The sequence below is a fragment of the Candoia aspera genome, chromosome 2, assembly GCF_035149785.1.
Source record: "Candoia aspera isolate rCanAsp1 chromosome 2, rCanAsp1.hap2, whole genome shotgun sequence".
NCBI lineage: Eukaryota > Metazoa > Chordata > Lepidosauria > Squamata > Boidae > Candoia > Candoia aspera.
In genome coordinates, this window is record NC_086154.1 from 253,332,779 (window position 1) to 253,350,917 (window position 18,139).

Sequence of the window (18,139 nt, forward strand, 5' to 3'; positions counted from 1 at the left end):
AGCTCCTGCTTGTGGGAGGTAGATCCCATAGCCCGGGATCATGTAATTTCAGATACTGTATATCCATCCATCCATCCATCCATCCACTATCTATCTGGGCTGTGGAGTGCTCAGAACTCTGTCTCCAAAATGTGTTTTGGAGTTTGCAGGACAACAAACACAGTGCCTTTTCTTGAGCTTGTATGGCTGGTTAAAGGTGTTACATTTGGACTGCAAAGCACCTTTTAGAGATTTAATCCAAAACTTAATAAACTAATAATTATTGCAGCTCTTCACATCTTCTTTTCTGATTAACAGAGCTCCTTAGCTGAATGCAGATGTAACTGGACTGAAAGTTGTCTTGTGCAGACAATGTCCCAGAAGTTCCTTGTATGAGGCAAGCACAGTGTACTGTTTTGCACAACTGCTCCAATACATCAGTTACAGAAAGGCAATCTTCTGGCAACCAGAGATCAAACATTTAGGAGTATTATCTGAGGACTGTAGGAAGTGAGTGGGAATATCACTGGAGGTTTTTCTGGAGGGTGGTTGTGTGAGTATTAACATAAAATACTTAGATCTAGTAGAAATGTGAGGGATCTGTTTTTTAACCTTCCCTTCCCTTCTCTTCCCTTGTAGAAGACCAAAAGCTTCCTAAACTACTGTACCTTTATCTTACACAGCATGACAAATTAAACAGGGCAAGACAAGGCATAGCGTTATGCATAGAAACTTCTATGAACACTCAAAATTCCAACATGTTCACAAGTATTTTTCCATCTCATTTGCCTGAGGGCTAAGATAGAACAATGGCCAAATCTTACTAGAAATATAATCACTATCTCTGATGTGGGCTGGTCATGTGGAAACAACGTGCAGATACCAGCATTTATGAAGACCTAGGGACCACCCCTTTGTATACAGAAACTCAAATGAGTTACCCACTAGGTAATTCTCTTGCCAGGTTGGTTGAGTGTACATGTCTCTTTTTTGTAATAAACCCTGCAATGAACTTAGCCATTCATAGGGAACTGACATACTCTCACATTCTATCATATGAGTCACTTGTTTTCAGCCTCTAACCATACCAGTCAGCCGTGAAATGAGAAGGTTTGGACTGCTGGATGTGGCCAATCAATGTGTAGGGAAGGGCTACATGGCATCTGGCTTACCTTTTAGCAGGCATACAGTATATAAAACTGTGCTCTTAATACAGTTAAAAGGATGATAGCATGCTTAAGTTTTTCAGACTTAGTACAGTATTTTTTGTAGCAGCATAGAATAGCATTTTTATTTAGCATGCACTTATACTTAAGACAACACTGAAATCACAAAATAGCATAAACAAGTATGTGTGTGTGATAATGATATGACAATCATTATCAAATCCCAGCGCTACCGTAACCTTAACTGATGTTGGCAATATTGGGTACTGCAACTGGAAATAATGGCTCTTCCAGCTTCACAAGGACGGAAAAAAGAAAACATGAGGTGGCCATTCTGGTGTGTGGGAAAAGCTTGATTGTACAATTAAGCCAAACACACAGGAACATCACTTTTAATCAAGTTATTGAAATAAATGGGTGTTCTTTTATACATGATCTGGAAAGTCAGCACCAACAGTATGAACTCTGACACCTCTGAAGATCCAAAGTAAAAGAAGGAAGAATTAGGTATAAATTAGGAAAGGAATGAGAGCAGAATTAGGAAAACCTGCATCTAACTATTACTGAACAGGTTGTCCTAATATAACAACCACAATTGGGACCAGAATTTTGGTTGCTAAGCGAAGCAGTCATTAAGCGAATCTGACCTGATTTTATGACCTTTTTGCAGCAGTCATTAAGTGAATCACATGGTTCCCCACTGATTTTGCTTGCCATAAGCTGGCCAGGAAGGTCAAAAATGGTGACCACGTGACCATGGAACTCAGTGATGGTCATAAATGTGAACTGGTTTCTAAGAGCTCAAACTGTGATCACATGACTGGGGGGGACGCTGAGACGGTCATAAGTGTGAGGACAGGTCACATATTGACTTTTTCAGCACTTTTGAACAGTAAGCGATTGTATAAAACAGTGGTGAGAACTGAAACTTTAAATACGTTTTTGAAACCTATCATTAATGAAATAAAATTGCAGAATCCCTGTAAACATATAAATGTCCTTTTTAAAAAAACAAAAACAACAATCCACTCTAAGTTAATTGACAGGATGGTTGGTGGGACTTAAGCTAGGAAATGCTGAGAACTTTCAAACTTAAAGCATGTGAGGAGAATCAGTATGTTCACTGCAAGGCTATAGACAATCTGAAACTACAAAACTACGGTAGAGTTGAGTATATTCTGCATTAATGAGGATTCTTCTAAATGTTCCCCATGCTGAAGCTACCACCTTGACAGTCCATAGGAAAGACATGGCTTTTTTTCTTACTTCTTCTACTTGAATTGCACAATGATATAACATGCAATTCTGTTGAAATGGATATGCAGATTTATGGAGATTGTAGCACCTAATCAATCAAAAATCAATCCAGCCCTTTGGAACAGCTTTCCAGCAGAAATCAGAGGGACCCCTATCCTTTTAGCCTTCCGGAGGGCTGTGAAAACCTGGCTCTTCCCCCAAGCATTGGGCTAAGATGGGGGTTGAGCTGTGAGGATAATTGATCTGGTGCCTAGGGGGAAGGGTACTTTTGCTTTTAACTATTTTTTTTTTTAATGGATTTTGTGAGCCTCCTAGGGTCATCATATGAGATGGGCGGCCATATAAGTCCTGTAAATAAATAAATAAATAAATAAATAAATAAATAAATAAATAAACAAACAAATAAATAAATAAGCAAGCAAGCAAGCAAGCAAGCAAGCCTATAAGCCCTGTAAGTAAGTAAGTAAGTAAATAAGCAAGACTTAAAGGTAACTTACCACTGGTGTCTAGGGACTTCAATAGTAGCAGATCTTTCCACCCATACAGATATTTATAGGCATCAACTTTTTTTTCCCCTCTCAGTTGAAAAATTCTTTTGGAAAGTATTAAACAATATTGTGTGCTTGCTATTTCTCCTACTTTCAAGTAGGACAATTCTAGCAATTCCAGATGGATTTTACTACAGATCCTAATGGGAATAGTTACTTTTTTTTTTTTTTTTTTGCTGCTAGTTCTATAATGGGGGAATAAATGTTACTCTTTCCTTCAAAACATCTGGCTCACTTTTAAAAATATATAAGGCTGGGGTTTTGGGGTGAGTTTTTTTTTTTTTTTTTGCCCTCCCCTTTCCACATAATGTGTTCACATGGTAATTTCAAGAAGGGTTGCAAAAAAAGAAATACTCATGTAAGGTTTGGGACACAGAATATAGACCCTGATTCTAGATCAGAGTCTCTGATAGATTCTGTAGAGTGCTCCACTTTGCTTTCTGTGTTTGGGTGTTTTACCCTGGCCACCCCATACATTTTCAAAAGTAAGTAAGGATCCTTGTTGCCCATAAACAGAACAAAAAAAATCAGATTTTAAACTTAAAACTCTGTGTGTCCTGCAAAGTCAGCAGTAAGATAGATCTAATTTATACCATTCTCCCTATGTTACAGTAGCAGGCAATATCTAGTCAACTTTTTAAATCCTTTGTTGTTGTTAAGATAAAGAGGGTTAGATTAGTTAATAATTAAATGGGAGATTATCATGAAATAGGAAATTCCAGGACTGTAGGCTGGACTGGGGAATTTTAAAAAATCTTGGAAGAAGGCCAAAGAATATAAGCCCTATCCATATTCTGTGCCCCGAACCTAACATGAGTGTGTCTATGCAGTTACCAGAAGTTGAACTCAGCTCAAGGGAATTTTTTCCTTTTCATACCTTTTCAAAAAAAGCAGGAGTCCTCTACAACATACAGTGTAGGGCAGACAGGTAGAATGCATCCACAAACATCATCTGGCAGTCAGAAAACATGATGAACATGCCTTAATCTCCCAAGACATAGACACATTCAGTTTGTCAATTTCAACTGGGAAACTGTTGACATTCTAGACCAAGATCAATCCCCAAATGCTAGGGAATTCTTGGAAGTTTAGCCTTCAGACAAATCAGTCATCAACCAACACAGAGATAAACATCATATACGTAGCATTAAAAAAAAAAGATACAACCAAAAGTCAAGGAAGTAAACAGACGAGAACACATCCTCCCTAGCAGCCAACACTCAGATAAGCAGGAAACCACACTAGATGAACAGTCAAGGTAGAAACAATATCCTAATCAAGGAACTGTCAAGGAAGAAACCATTCCAATCAAGACTGGCAGGGCAAGTTCTATATGAACAACCACCAAAATCCATTCCCCCACACACTGATGATATTACCTAGCCTGATAATAAAATGCCTGCAAGAAAACCACAAAGCTCAGGGGACACTAAGAACTCAACACCTGCTCATATTCTTACTTCAGATGAAACTGGGACTCCATCCTAAAGCTCTTGCAAGCCTCTAATAATCCAGGGAGATAAAATAAGCAAGATAAATCGATATTCTGACTCAGTAAAAGGCAGCAGAGGTACAAGTGCAGTGGTGTTTTCTTCTTCCTTTGGCTGAATAAACACATGTGAAAAACAAAATTGGCACATGATGCAGAACATGTTATAATATTTGGATCTGGAAAAGATCTGTTGAAAGTTGGAATGCCAGAGCAGGTATGAGTTGGAACTGCTGTTTTCTGCTCATTACCATAAATCAAGGTTTGAGCAGTGCAGCTCTTTTAAATTCCACACCTTTCTATGTCACTTGTTGAGAAGGAGGGAAGACACAGAGCTTAGGAGAAACTTACCAGTAATTTTCCCATTGGCTTCTAATGGAGGTTGCCAGCTGACAATTACAGCTCGAGGCTTGCCTTCACGGGTAATGACTGTCAAATCCTTGGGAGCAGAGGTTGGGGCTTAGAAAAAGACAGAAGCCCAGAAGACAAAAATAACAGAAGTTGACACATTAGAAAAAGAAAAATTAATGATCCAATCTACCATGAAGTTTTGTACAAATCAGACTTCTTACTGTTACCACTAATAAAGAAATTCTTAACTGAGGATGGTGGATTCCCAACCTGCCCAAGCCATCTACTTCTGAAGCTGGTGTTCCAGCTTATATACAAACCCAAGGATCTCTGTGCTTGATTACTTACAGACAGGACACGCTGGGTAAGATGTGGGACACACCTAAATATAATTTATCATTGGCTCCTTTTCTATAAGCTCGATTGCTATAGAAGGTTCTTAAAGTTGGCTTGAGACTTATATTCAAAGAGTGCTTATCAAAGGTGCATCAGCAGACTAAAAGGGTGTATTGACTGGGGTAGCACAAGATTCAGTCCTATGCCCTGTACACGTCTGTATTTTTATTAATGACTTGGATGAAGAGATGGAGGAAACAGTCATCAGATCTGCAGGTGACATGAAACTGAACGAGGCAGCTAATAGCTCAGAAGCCAGGAATAAACTTTTTTCTCTTTAGGTTAGAAAAATAGGCTGGCCATAATATAATGAATTTTAATAAAGCAAAGTGTACAGTTCTTCACTTAAGAAAGAGAAATCAGAGATTGGGGGATACCTGGCTTGATAATGGTACTTGTGAGAAAGATTTTGGAATAGTAGTTTATCGCAAGCTGATCATATGTCAGCTGTGTGAAGCATCTGCAAAAATGGTACATGCAGTTTTAGGGCTTATCAGTAAAAGGAGAGTGCCCAGATCACAAGAATACTCCCATGTTACTCTACATTGGTCAATCCTACCTTGAGTATTGTGTTGAGATCTGAACGATTCCTTTAAGAAGGTTTCTGATGAACTGGAACCAATAACAGAACAGAGCAGTGTGGATGACCAGGGGATGAGAATTTCTCATCCCCTGGTCATCCGCACTGCTTTGTTCTGTTATTGGTTCCAAAGTCCTCCAAAGAGGGATTGAAGGAATTGGGAATGTCTCCCTTTGAAATAAGAAAGCTGAGGAAGCATATGATATGATTGGTAAGGCCATAAAGACCTGTCTTTGTGCCCAGGCCTGGGGCCTCGAGCGTGTGGGTGGTCCCGTCTCTTGGCTGTATTAACATTCATGCATTGCTCGCTTGGCAGCCATGTATATTTATTCTGTATTTATTTTATATTTTAACTGTTTTAATTGTAATGGTTTTAATGGTTTAATGGTTTTATTGTTGTAAGCCACCCATAGTCACTCGCTGAGATGGGCGGCTATAGAAATCAATCAAACAAATAAATAAACAAATAAACAAATAAATAAATAGCACTCTTAAAATACTTACAAGCATATCAGACAAAGGCAAATCTAGACTTTTCTCTCATCTCAGAATACAGGACACAGAATAATGGATGGAGATTACAGAAAGATTCAGACTGAATGTTAGAAAAACAGTAGGAACAGTTTGACAGTGGAGTTTAAGGCTCTCCTCTTAACTGCAGCATGATAACTCTTTGTCAGGGATGCTTTAATTTAGATTCTTGTACTGGGTAGGGTTGATGGACTTAATAGCTTCATCTTATTCTATGGATATAGGATATAGTTATATTATATAGTTATGTTCCTGTGTTCTCATCTCTTTTGATCATTCCCAGGCTTCTTCCCTTAAGTGATCTTAATCATTTTTAGTTAGATGTCATCAAACAGGTGTGACCCCTGGTGACTTTATGGATAAATGCCTCCATTTTGATCTGTGCCCAGCGAGAATGTGGAGCTGTTTATTTATTTATTAGATTTGTATAGCCACCCATCTTATGCAGCATAACCCTGGGAAGATCACAAGAATAATAAAACAATAAATAATAATGTCCATTGAACATTCCAGTGATGTTCTCAATTATGTCAAGACACCCTAACCATTATCTTCCCTTCCACTTTTCTTAACTTTGCCAAGCATAGTCTTTTTTTTAGTCCATCACCCAGCTTATTTGAAATCAGTTGCTTCCTAAAATATACTGTACATTTGTTTTCAAGCACAACTTCATTCCATTCCATTTCTGCATCAGCCTATTTTGTGAACTTATAAGGTTTTCCTTATATTCATTTTTGTAAGCACTTTTTCCCCCAGCATGGATATTTCCATAAATGATTTCCTCTAATCTATGCATTCTTATACATATTTTCTCAGGAGATCTATATTGCAAAAATTGGAGTAGTGCAAAACTCTCACAAAATTTGTATATCTTGCACTGAATTTTATTTTCAGAGATGTGAATTTGATCAGTTCATATATTTCAGAAAGGAAATGTTGCCCTCAGCTGTACCCCATGTTTCAGCAATCTGGTCTTAAGGGGCTGTCCTGGTAAACAAAAAGAAATTTTGCATGACAAAAGAAGTTGCTAGATCAAAGCACCCTGAGGCCTGAGCCAAAACTGATAATACCTTTGGAAAAATTTTTTAGCAGTGTTAAAAATTTCCTGCACATAGTAGCCTCTTTTGTTCTCTTCACTGAGTATATATCCACTTAATGCACTTAAAGCACATAGACAAGCCTCATTGTTAGGTAAACTCTGCATGTGATCAGAGGTGTCCACAGGGGATGAAAAAAGTCAAGAAGTGGTCATGGTCACACATGTGAAGCTCCACACTTTTTTTAACATGTGTTATAGGCATCAACTTGTTGACTTCCCTGGCAAACACTGCTGCATGTGACCATGACAATGTGACTTTTGGCATTGTTCCGATGCTCGATATCACCAGTTTTGTAGGACATCTTGTAACAAAGCTGTCCTCATAACTGGAAAATCCAATTGAAGCAGGGTTTCTCAACCAGGGTTCCGTGGAACCCTAGGGTTCTAAGAGAGGTTACTGGGGGTTCCCTGGGAGATCACAATTTATTTAAAAAATATATATTTAAAATTCAGGCAACTTGACATTAAAGAGGTAAGTTTCATTCTTTATTTTTAGTTTAAGAACACCGTTAATGCATATATACAGGCCTACACATGAAATGAATATAATAATTTTGTAACTTCTGGCCTATCTTTGAGCCTGAATGTGCAGGAGTTCCCCAAGACCTGAAAAATATTTCAAGGGTTCCTCCAGGGTCAAAAAGTTGAGAAAGGCTGAATTGGAGAGTTAACATCTGTGTCTTTCTTTTGCAGATTTCAGAACAAGAAGTTTCTAGGCTTTGGGGGTGGGGCAGACTTGGGACAAAGGAGGAAGCCATGAGTTAAGTGAATTTACAGAGTGGAAATGAGGAATATAATCCTGTCTACTACATATTCCATGAATGATTGATTCAAGAGTCATTAAACATCAAGAGCTTTAGAGTTACCAAAAACATCAATAGTTTGGGTATAAGAGTATTAATAAATTTTGGGGAGAGAGGAAGAATAACCAATCACAATTATTTTTTTTTAAAGGTTTTATGCTTTCTCCTTCAAAATCACCATTTTTGCACACTCTTCAACTCTTGTTAAAGGTAAAGAAGGCATGACATGAAATGATATTTGGAAATGACTTAAATAACAGTGATTTGAAATATATACATGGGAAGCTTGAACCTTGCCTGATACTTGTAGACTTCTTCAAATATTTAAAATCTTTGAGAAAATTACATAAGAAAAATGTAACTTCTTCATGGATGTCCTTTTAAAATGATTACTGTGCAATGCAATAATAGGAAAAAGAAGACTAATATATAACACTGAAGAAAATGTTCCTTTACTAGTTTTGAAAACTCTCCTTAAAAATATTAGTATATTATGCTAACTACAACTCCATTAGCAGTTATTATTAATAATAATTGTAATTATCATCTCCATGAATTTCTACATGTTTTTAATCACGGTAGATACCAACCATAAAATAGTAAAAAAAAAGGATCTTTATTCATTTATGTCATCCAATATGAGAAATATCCCATGCAATAAAGTGTATCAATTTGGCCTGGCAATAAGTAGGAGCTGCTAAATGAAATGCCTGCTGCCTCCTAGAAGAGATTCAATTAAAATAATTTATTTTTAACACTATTTATGAAACATTGCAATCTGTGTGGACAGTAGAAGGAAGTGGCTTTTAATGTAATTAAACTAAGCATCAAATCTGAAAACTCCCCATTAGAACTTTTCTAGAGACCTACCTGCTTCATATGTTGTAGCATGAGCTGTCATGCTCCATGTACTTGACCTCCGACCTTTGGTCACCATGACAGAGAACTCGTACATGGTATTTGGCTTAAGACCTGACACGGTATGGCTCAAGGCTGTTGTATCTGCTGACTAGAAAGGAAAGGAAAAGGATATCTTTAAAGCTCAATCGTGCTGGACTCACTAAAGAGACCATTTCCCCCATCCTCCTCATTTTCCTCAAAACCTTCCATTCCTATGAGGTTCTTGATTTACCATACCTGATCCAAAATAATAAAAATTGTTTATATCTGAAACCATTAGGCATCAGTGGTCAGCCTCTTCTTGACTGAGCTACTGCTTCTACAATTCTGTCATCTCCAAGGGTAACACTCAAGGGTTTGTTATGAATAAACCAATTGAAATCCAAGTGGTTACTTTTTTCCTGAGTTTGCCAGCCTTGTAGGGCTTGATGCTATGTCACAAAATTGTCACTATGAGTTATAAATGAGCTGGAAGTTCTCAAAGGATTCCTCCCTCCCTCCGTCCCTCCTTCTACCCTCTTTTCTTTCCTCCTCCCTCTCTCCCTCCCTCTTCTAGGTGAAGGAACAAAGCCATCTCCATTATTCTGTTTTGTGTTACTGAAAGATATCAGGCTGACATCTCTCCTTACTCTGAATTGTCTTCAGGATAGACACTATCAAAGTGAAATATGTAAGAGAAGGATCAGTTGGGCTCTAAGAGGGATCAGTTGGGACTGTTGCTACTGTACCAGCCTCCCTGCTGCGTAGCAACCTCCCTGCCTGAGCTTCTTGACTCCGTAGCTGGGTTGGTGGTAGAGTTCCACAGGTTTATGGTCTTGGGGGATTTCAACCTGCCTTGCTTGGGGGCAGGGTTGGAAGTAGCTTGGGAGTTCATGGCCACCATGAACAGCCATGTGCCTGTCCCAAGTCATCCAGTGCCCAAAGCATAATAGTGGTCATTCTCCTGAGCTGATTTTTCTGTCGGGGCAGTGGCAGAGTGTTCTGAAATTGGGGGAGGTATTGGTTTCTCCCCTATCATGGTCAGATCACTTCCTGGTGAGCCTCCAGGTCTCTGGCACCACCACCCTCCTCAAGAAGGTGGGCCTATTAGATCGGCCCGCCTCAGGCGACTGATGATCCCAACTAGGTTTCAGAGGGAGCTGGGGGTTGTTCTGGAAACTCTGCTTCATGGCCCGGCCAAGGTCTTGGTAGCCACTTGGAATGGGAGGGTGACCATGGGTTTGGACCAGGTCGCACCTGAGTGGCTTCTCTGTGCCCATGGTTCCCATAATTCCCCATGGTGCATGGGGGACTTGAGGGAGCTTAAGAGGGCTAAGAGACGCCTTGAGCGCCACTGGCAGATAACAAAGAGCAAAGACAATCGAACACAAGCTAGAGCCACGATTAGAGCCTACCTTGTGGTGGTAAGGGTGGTGAAATGTAATTATTTCTCCACCCTTATTGCATCTGCAGATAGCTGCCCAGTGGCCTGTTTCGGGTGACCCAGACCCTCCTCGGAGGGCGTAATTTGGGGGTCTCCCTTTGGGGCCATTGTGAGGAATATGCTGAGCAACTGGTGAGTAAAGTCACTTGCATCCGCTGTACGTTGAATTCCAGCCTTGATGCAAGGCCAGTGGGGGCTACGGGGGCTGAGTCTTTAATGGTTATCTGGGAGGAGTTTGAGCCCATCGAATCTGAGGAAGTGGACAGGGTTCTCGTAGCTGTTAGTTCAGCCACTTCTGTGTTAGATCCATGCCCCTCCTGGCTGGTCAGGGCTGCCCGGGGGAGGACACATGTTTGGGTCTGGGCGGTGGTTAATTCCTCTTTGAGGGAGGGGATCCCCTCAAGGGGCAATTGCTTAACCCAACTAATCTGGATAGTTTCTGACCAGTCTCCAACCTCCCCTTTTTCTGGAAGGTTGTTGAGAAAGTGGTTGCATGGCAGCTTCAAGGGGCTCTGGATGAAGCAAATTATCTGGACCCCTTTCAGTCAGGATTCAGGCTGGGATATGGGACTGAGACGGCATTGATTGCACTCTTGGATGACCTCTGGCAGTAGCCGGATGGGGGCAGTGCTTCCATCCTTACTCTTCTTGACCTCTGAGTGGCCTTCAATACCATTGATCATGGTATCCTTCTGGACCAGCTTTGGGAGTTGGGGGTGGACAGCACAGTATTGTGCTGGTTCTCCTCCTTCCTCCGGGGTTGGTTCCAGTTGGTGTTGGTGGGAGGGGAGAGTTCCAGTCCACGGCCCTTCCTGTGTGGGGTGCCACAGGGCTCGGTTCTCTCACCCCTCGTTTAACATCTACATGAGGCTGCTGGATGAGGTGATCTGACAGTTTGGGGTGATCATCAATATGCACATGATACCCACCTTTATATCTCCTCCCCAGGCTGTCTGAGTGATGCCATGGATGTCCTATCTCAGTGCCTGGAGGCGGTGGGGGGCCTGGATGGGGCACAATGGGCTCTGGCTCAACCCAAGCAAGGCTGAGTGGCTTTGGGTATTTGGGCCTCCCAGTACCAAGATTTTTCAATCTTTGGTCCTGGATGGGGTGGCATTGCCCCAGATGGACCCAGTGCAGAATCTGGGGGGCCTCTTGCACACACGGGTCCTGCTGGAAGAGCAGGTGGTAGCCATAGCTAAGAGGGCCTTTGCACACCTTTGGGTTGTGCACCGGTTGTGCCCATTCTGGGACCAAGAGGCTCTACTCACTGTAACTCATACCCTCATGGCCTCCCGTTTGGACGACTGCAATGTGCTGCACATGGGGCTGCCTTGAAGAGCGTTTGGAAGCTTCAGCTGGTACAGAATGCAGCTGCCCAGATTGTAAATAGTGTCAGCTACTTGGCACAGGTAAATCCTCTGCTTTGGGAGCTGCATGGGTTGCCGGTGTGTTTCCAGGTGCAATTCAAGGTGCTGGTTGTCACCTTTAAAGCCCTTCATGGCCTGGGACCGGGTTACCTGGGGGACTGTCTTTTTCCAGTTGTTTCTACCTGTCCAATCCAGTCCGGCAGGTTGGGCACGCTCCAGGTCCCGTCTGCCAGGGAATGTCAGCTGGCAGGGACCAGGAGATGTGCCTTTTCTGCTGTGGTGCCTCCCCTCTGTAACACCCTCTCTCCTGAGATTAGGATGAAATTGTGGCTTTTCGGAAGGCCTTGAAGACCTGGCTTGGGGCCCCGAGTGTGTGAAGGGCCCCGTTTTATGGTTGTAATGACACCAATGGTTTTAAAGATCTCTTCGCTGTATTTGTATTTAATTTTCTGTATTGTTTCAATTGTTTGATTGTTTTTATTACTGTTAGCCACCCAGAGTAACTGGTCTGAGATGGCCAGATGTATAAATCGAATAAATAAATAGATAAATAAATAAGCCAAATCTATGGATGATTTCTGGTGTGGGCTGGTCCATGAAGTCACGAAGAGTCGGAAGCAACTGAACAAATAAACAACAACATGGATGATTTCATGTGGATATTTTAAAATATAACAGAAAAAGAGAGCCTTTTGATCATTTCCTGAAGCTGATCTTCCATGAAGGACTAGAAATTATTTTAATACCTGCCTTCCAAGTCCAGTCTAGACTCTATAGCTGATAGTGCCAAAATGTATTGATTGTTTTTATTAGTTAGCCACCCAGAGTCAATGACCTGAGATGGGCGGCAATATAAATTGAACGAATGAATAAATGAATAAGAAATAAAAGCCTATTTTAAAATAAACTAGCAGCACTCCATAGCAATAAAACTAACACTTCAACCCAAATTCTCCTTCTCCCACTTTGCCTCCTGGAAAGATGTGTGTATTTGCCCAGCTTGGGAGAAGACCATATAATCTCTGAGCCTGACTTAATGTGAGGAACCAGCCAACTAAAAATCAGTAGGTTAGTTCAAAAATAAATTTAAGCAATGCAATAGTATATTAAAATGTGTTGTTTTCTTTAAAGGATCAACAGTGGAAAAGCACAGGCAATTTTTTGACATCCTATAAAATGTGATTAGGGGTCCCTGGCATTCACTTAAATGAAGTTCTTTTAAAACCTTTGAAAGAAACCCTTTACAACAAGACCATTTTGAACAACCTTCACACATATTTAATCAGGTGACTGAAAATACAGCATTAATGATTTTTGGACAGATATATACTTACGTGTTTGTGTGTATGTGCAGATGCATATACACACAAGCATGCACATTTGTGTAAGTGTTTTGGTTTAGTCAGAATGGACAAGATTGCATTATTCATTTTGTTGATAGAAGAGATGAATAAGAAAATTGTTAAGGATTCATATGCAACGTTTTCTCTTATCTTCCTCTTATTTAAGCTCATATCAAAGAACCACTTGAATATGCCAAGGTTCATCTTAAAGTAGGTCAACAAATGGTAGAGCAAGAGAAAACCAGATAAAAGTAAAGGATCAATGGGGCTGCAGTGTGATATCATGCAGTTTTAAAGACATACAGCACATACATGAGCATAGGTCAGACTTAGAAAATACCCACATTTTATAGGGCTTTTGGATATTCAGTACATCTATGGTTAGTTCCAGGAGTAGGGATTATGGTCTAGTGGTTAAGGCAATGGGCTAGAAATGAGGAGACTGAGAGTTCTAGTTCCACCTTGGGCATGAAAGCCGGCTGGGTGACCTTGGCCAGCCCCTCCCTCTCAGCCCAAAAGCCAATCAGGCATGGTAGGAGAGTTCTAGCCCCGCCTTAGGCCTGAAAGCTGGCTGGGTGACTTTGGGCCAGTCACTCACTCTCAGCCCAAGAGCCAATCAGGTGTGGTATGAGAGTTCTAGCCCCGCCTTAGGCCTGAAAGCTGGCTGGGTGACTTTGGGCCAGTCACTCACTCTCAGCCCAAGAGCCAATCAGGTGTGGTATGAGAGTTTTAGCCCCGCCTTAGGCCTGAAAGCTGGCTGGGTGACTTTGGGCCAGTCACTCACTCTCAGCCCAACCCACCTCATAGGGGGAAAAGAGGAGGAGGAAGGAGTATTTGGTATGTTCCTCACCTTATTTATAAAAATAATAAAGGTGGGATAAAAAAAATATATATATATAAGCTGAAATCTCAGATTTCTTTAAAAGGACATTACTTGTCCTTATGAATATTCAGATAAATTTGAAAGCTGTACCAGTCACAACCATTTATTTTTATTATCTATCCTGTCCAGCATGATACTTCAATGGTATCCATAGTTACTATACCATTAGGATTCAGAGCATGATAGTTACTGGAAAACAACAGCAAAAAAGGATTAGTGACTCCATATCCTGCTTGTAGGCTTCTCATAGGTCATTGGCCATTGTGTGAAAAAGAATACTGGGATAAAGATGCCTTTGGTGTGACACAACTAGGCTTTTTCTTGTATTTCTAATAATTCAGATTTTCAGAAGAAATCTTGTTCTACTTTTTATTTATTGGAGGCATAAATGCTTAGAAGGTCTGGATGTTTTCATTTCTTTGGCCTTTTTTGGATCACTTTTAGATGGCTTACATGATGACGATGATGATGATGATATTTTCTCTAGTACTGGAAGAAACCTATTCTGAATACTTCCTAGGCGCTTAGTGATGTTGTGTTACATTTGCAGAAAATAATGGAATTCAGGTTTGACAACCATTAAAAAGTAAACTGACGTATGGGTTACTGCATTCTTGGAAAAATAATGATGGAATTGTGATTGGGTGAGAGAAGGACATTGTCCCAGTATGGCCTGGAATATAGTTAGGTAAATATGCCAATGGAACTAAAATGGCAGATTGGAGATGAATTATACAGATTTCTCATCAGTAGTCAATAGAAGAGAGTCAGTTTGGTGCAGGTTAAGGCACCAGGCTAGAAACCAGGAGACCGTGAATTGTAGTCCTTCTTAGGCACAAAGCCAGCTGGGTGACTTTGGACCAGTCTCTCCCTCTCACCCCTATGAAGAAAGCAATGGCAAACCATTTCTGAAATCTTGCCAAGAAAACTTTAGAGACTAGTCTAGGAGTCAACACTGACTTGAAGGTACCCTCCATGCTTCCCCCCCACCAAGTCAGTGGAAGGCCCATATTGAGGCAACCATATTGGAGAGCCAGTTTGGTGTAGTGGTTAAGGCATCAAGCTAGAAACTGGGAGACCAGGAGTTCTAGTCCCGCCTTCGGCACAAAGCCAGCCGGGTGACCTTGGGCCAGTCACTTTCACTCAGCCCTAGGAAGGAGGCAATAGCAAACCACTTCTGAAAAACTTACCAAGAAAACTGCATGGACTTGTCCAGGCATTCTCTGAGAATTGGACAAAACTGAATGGATTAAAAAGAAAAAGTCATGAAAGCTGGCTGGGTGACTTTGGGCCAAAGTCTCTCTCAGCCCAACCCATCTCACAGGGTTGTTGTGGGGAAAATAGGAGGCAATGGTTTTAGGTATGTTCACCACCTTGAGTTGACCAAAATATATTTTAAAATGTGGGATAAAAATATCATCATCATCATCATCATCATCATCATCATCATCATCATCTCCATAAAATCTTGCCCCTTTCCAAATCTGCCGCTCACTGACAATTTGGCATAAAAGAACTGTCTAATGGATCTCTTCCTCTACACCAAGCCTGCTGCATTTCTCAGCATATAGAAAAAGGCCCCAGGCCATGATGGGAGAGATCTCAGAGAGAAGACAGAGTCTGGATCTAATGGATGAAATCATACCACCCCTGACAGATGTTGAAGAATACAATTCTATCCTCAAGTGAACAAAGGTTCTGCATTTCTGCTGTGCATAAAAAAAATAAACTGTTAATTTGGGGCAGGAAATGGCAATGAAAAGGAGAGGGATGAGTTAATGTACAGCATTTTGGAATTTTTGCTTTCTTCCTGGAGATCGAACAATGCACAAACTATGATTATCTGTGGTAGTGCTTTATCTATGTTCTTTGGTTTATGCTTAGCCACTATAGTTCTAACTAATGGAAATGTTCTATTTTTGTTTTTATTGCTTGCTTACAGTTGTAGCACTGCTCATTCCAACACAAAAACATTTCAAGGGGCTCCCAAGGCATTCTGAGATCATACTGACATAAATATAATTGACTTCAATAAACAACTTCAATATAATAAGGTCATACTGAAATAAATAGTGTGGCAGGGTCATTTTTCTTTTACAACATACTTGTACTTACAAAGTACTTGAACATTCTTGCAACTGGGTGGCAAGAATGTTTATGTTAAATTACAATTTTAAGTTTGTGCTTGTTTTTCTGCCCAGGGAAATCCCTAAGATTTCCTTTCATAAATGATCTGGATCAGAAGAACCCTGATAACAGAAGGGAGAAATTATCAAAGGTTATGTAAATATCAGATGCTCCAACTGTCACTGTTTACCAGGAATGGCCCTTTATCTTGGGGAGGGAGGGAGCTTCTCTGGTAAATTATATAGATTCCTCCAGTTTGACTTTTGATCAGCAGTTTTTTAAATACGTTGCTCTTTGCAAGAGATATCTGACTCAGTCATTTAATATTTCTCTCTGTAGTTGTGTAGGTAAAATGAAATCATGCCGAGAGGAGTGGGGATACTCAGTGCAATACGACTCCTTCTCTCCTCTTATATTAACTCCTTATAACTTTTTTGTGTGCTTATTTAAAAGTCAGCTTAGTAACTTATTTTGGAGATTTGCACAACATGCTCAACCAGGACTAGTAAGTGCATTCATACTACATGATGCACTTAGCTGGCTTTACGTTGTGTGTGTGTGTGTGTGTGTGTGTGGACCATTGGGTAAGTTCAATCAGAAAATGGATGAATTCAGCAATCAAATTAAGCACATTGGCTGAACCTTGTGGTATAGAAGGCAGCAGAGAAGAGGCAATTGGTGCTCCATCTCAGGAGATGGTGAAGCCCTTAAGCAAGATACAGACTGGGGAATTCGAGGCAGTCCTTCATGAAAATAAGGGTGCGACTGCAATGTGGATAGGTTGAAATATAGGAAGTTTTAGCAGTAATATTAATGGACTACAATGTCAGCCAAATTCTTTCATAAATTGCATACAAAGTTTTATCTTTTCTTCGTTTCATACTCAGTTTGAAAAATTTCAGAATTTTCCAAGAAGACAGTTTAAGCTTACTTAATTTACTAACACAGCGGTCCCCATTTTGGTGGACAAGAGCGAGTGAAAGATCCCTTCTCTTCCTTTATGGGCAAGTCAAGAATGATCATTTACGCAAAGATGAACAGCTGGCTATGGAGGAGATGAAAATAGAGACTCTCAGTAACTGTCTTGTTGTCTTGCCTTTTAGGGAGACCGTTTTTCCTTCTAATTCTGGGTTTTCATTTTGTTTAGAACTGAATTTTGTTTTCCTCTGAACCACTAAAAGACAGTATATAAAATGTTGTAGTAATGGATAAAATCAGTCATCTGTGGCCAGCCACATTTCTCACTCTTGGCATTAGCTGGAAAGGAAAAGTGCCAAAAATGTATATAGTGTGCAAGGCACAGCTGTCTTTTGACCTCTGCCTTCCCTTTCAGGTCATCGAACTGTGACTCTATAAGGATGCAGTGTCCTCCTCACTCCATTGCTTTGCAATACGCCGAAGTTGCACTTCCCAAAACTATAGAGGAACTGGAATATGTTTATATACTATATTTTTGGTATACAAAGACTTCTTGGTCTGACTATAAAGCAATAAAACAAAGTAAGCATAAATTTCTGTGCACATTTTTTTGAATTTTGCAATTCAGTTCACAGCACCCTGAATTAATGCAAGTTTTGGAAAAAAAATGTGTAAATTAGGAATGGCAGAAAATATTTGTACATTATGGGAAGGAAGTACAGACAAAAATATCTACATTAAATAAAGATGTGCATGAAAATGCTTGTGACCTTTTCATTTTCCAATGATTTTTTAAATTACACACTAATTTGGAAAAAGGATAGATTAGGAAGTGTGAGAAAACTGAGCAAAATTTACTATGACAGCTTCAATCACCCCAACAATCAATCCATCTGCAAATAGCTAACAGTGTTTCAATATTTTTGCTATTTACTGTACATCCTGATCATACAAGGCCCCTAGTACTTTCCTATCT

At 40.3% G+C, this 18,139-nt stretch overlaps 1 protein-coding gene across 1 annotated transcript in view; it reads right to left on the reverse strand.

The window, feature by feature from the left end:
- The window catches only part of DCC (DCC netrin 1 receptor), a 652,649-nt gene that overhangs the window by 112,933 nt on the left and 521,577 nt on the right, over window positions 1-18,139 (reverse strand). Inside the window, exons 18-19 of the mRNA XM_063293179.1 lie at window positions 9,070-9,208; window positions 4,791-4,898 (exon numbers count right to left, since the gene is read on the reverse strand). Of these exons, the coding sequence (XP_063149249.1) occupies window positions 4,791-4,898; window positions 9,070-9,208 (247 nt within the window). The remainder of the gene's footprint in view (window positions 1-4,790; window positions 4,899-9,069; window positions 9,209-18,139) is intronic.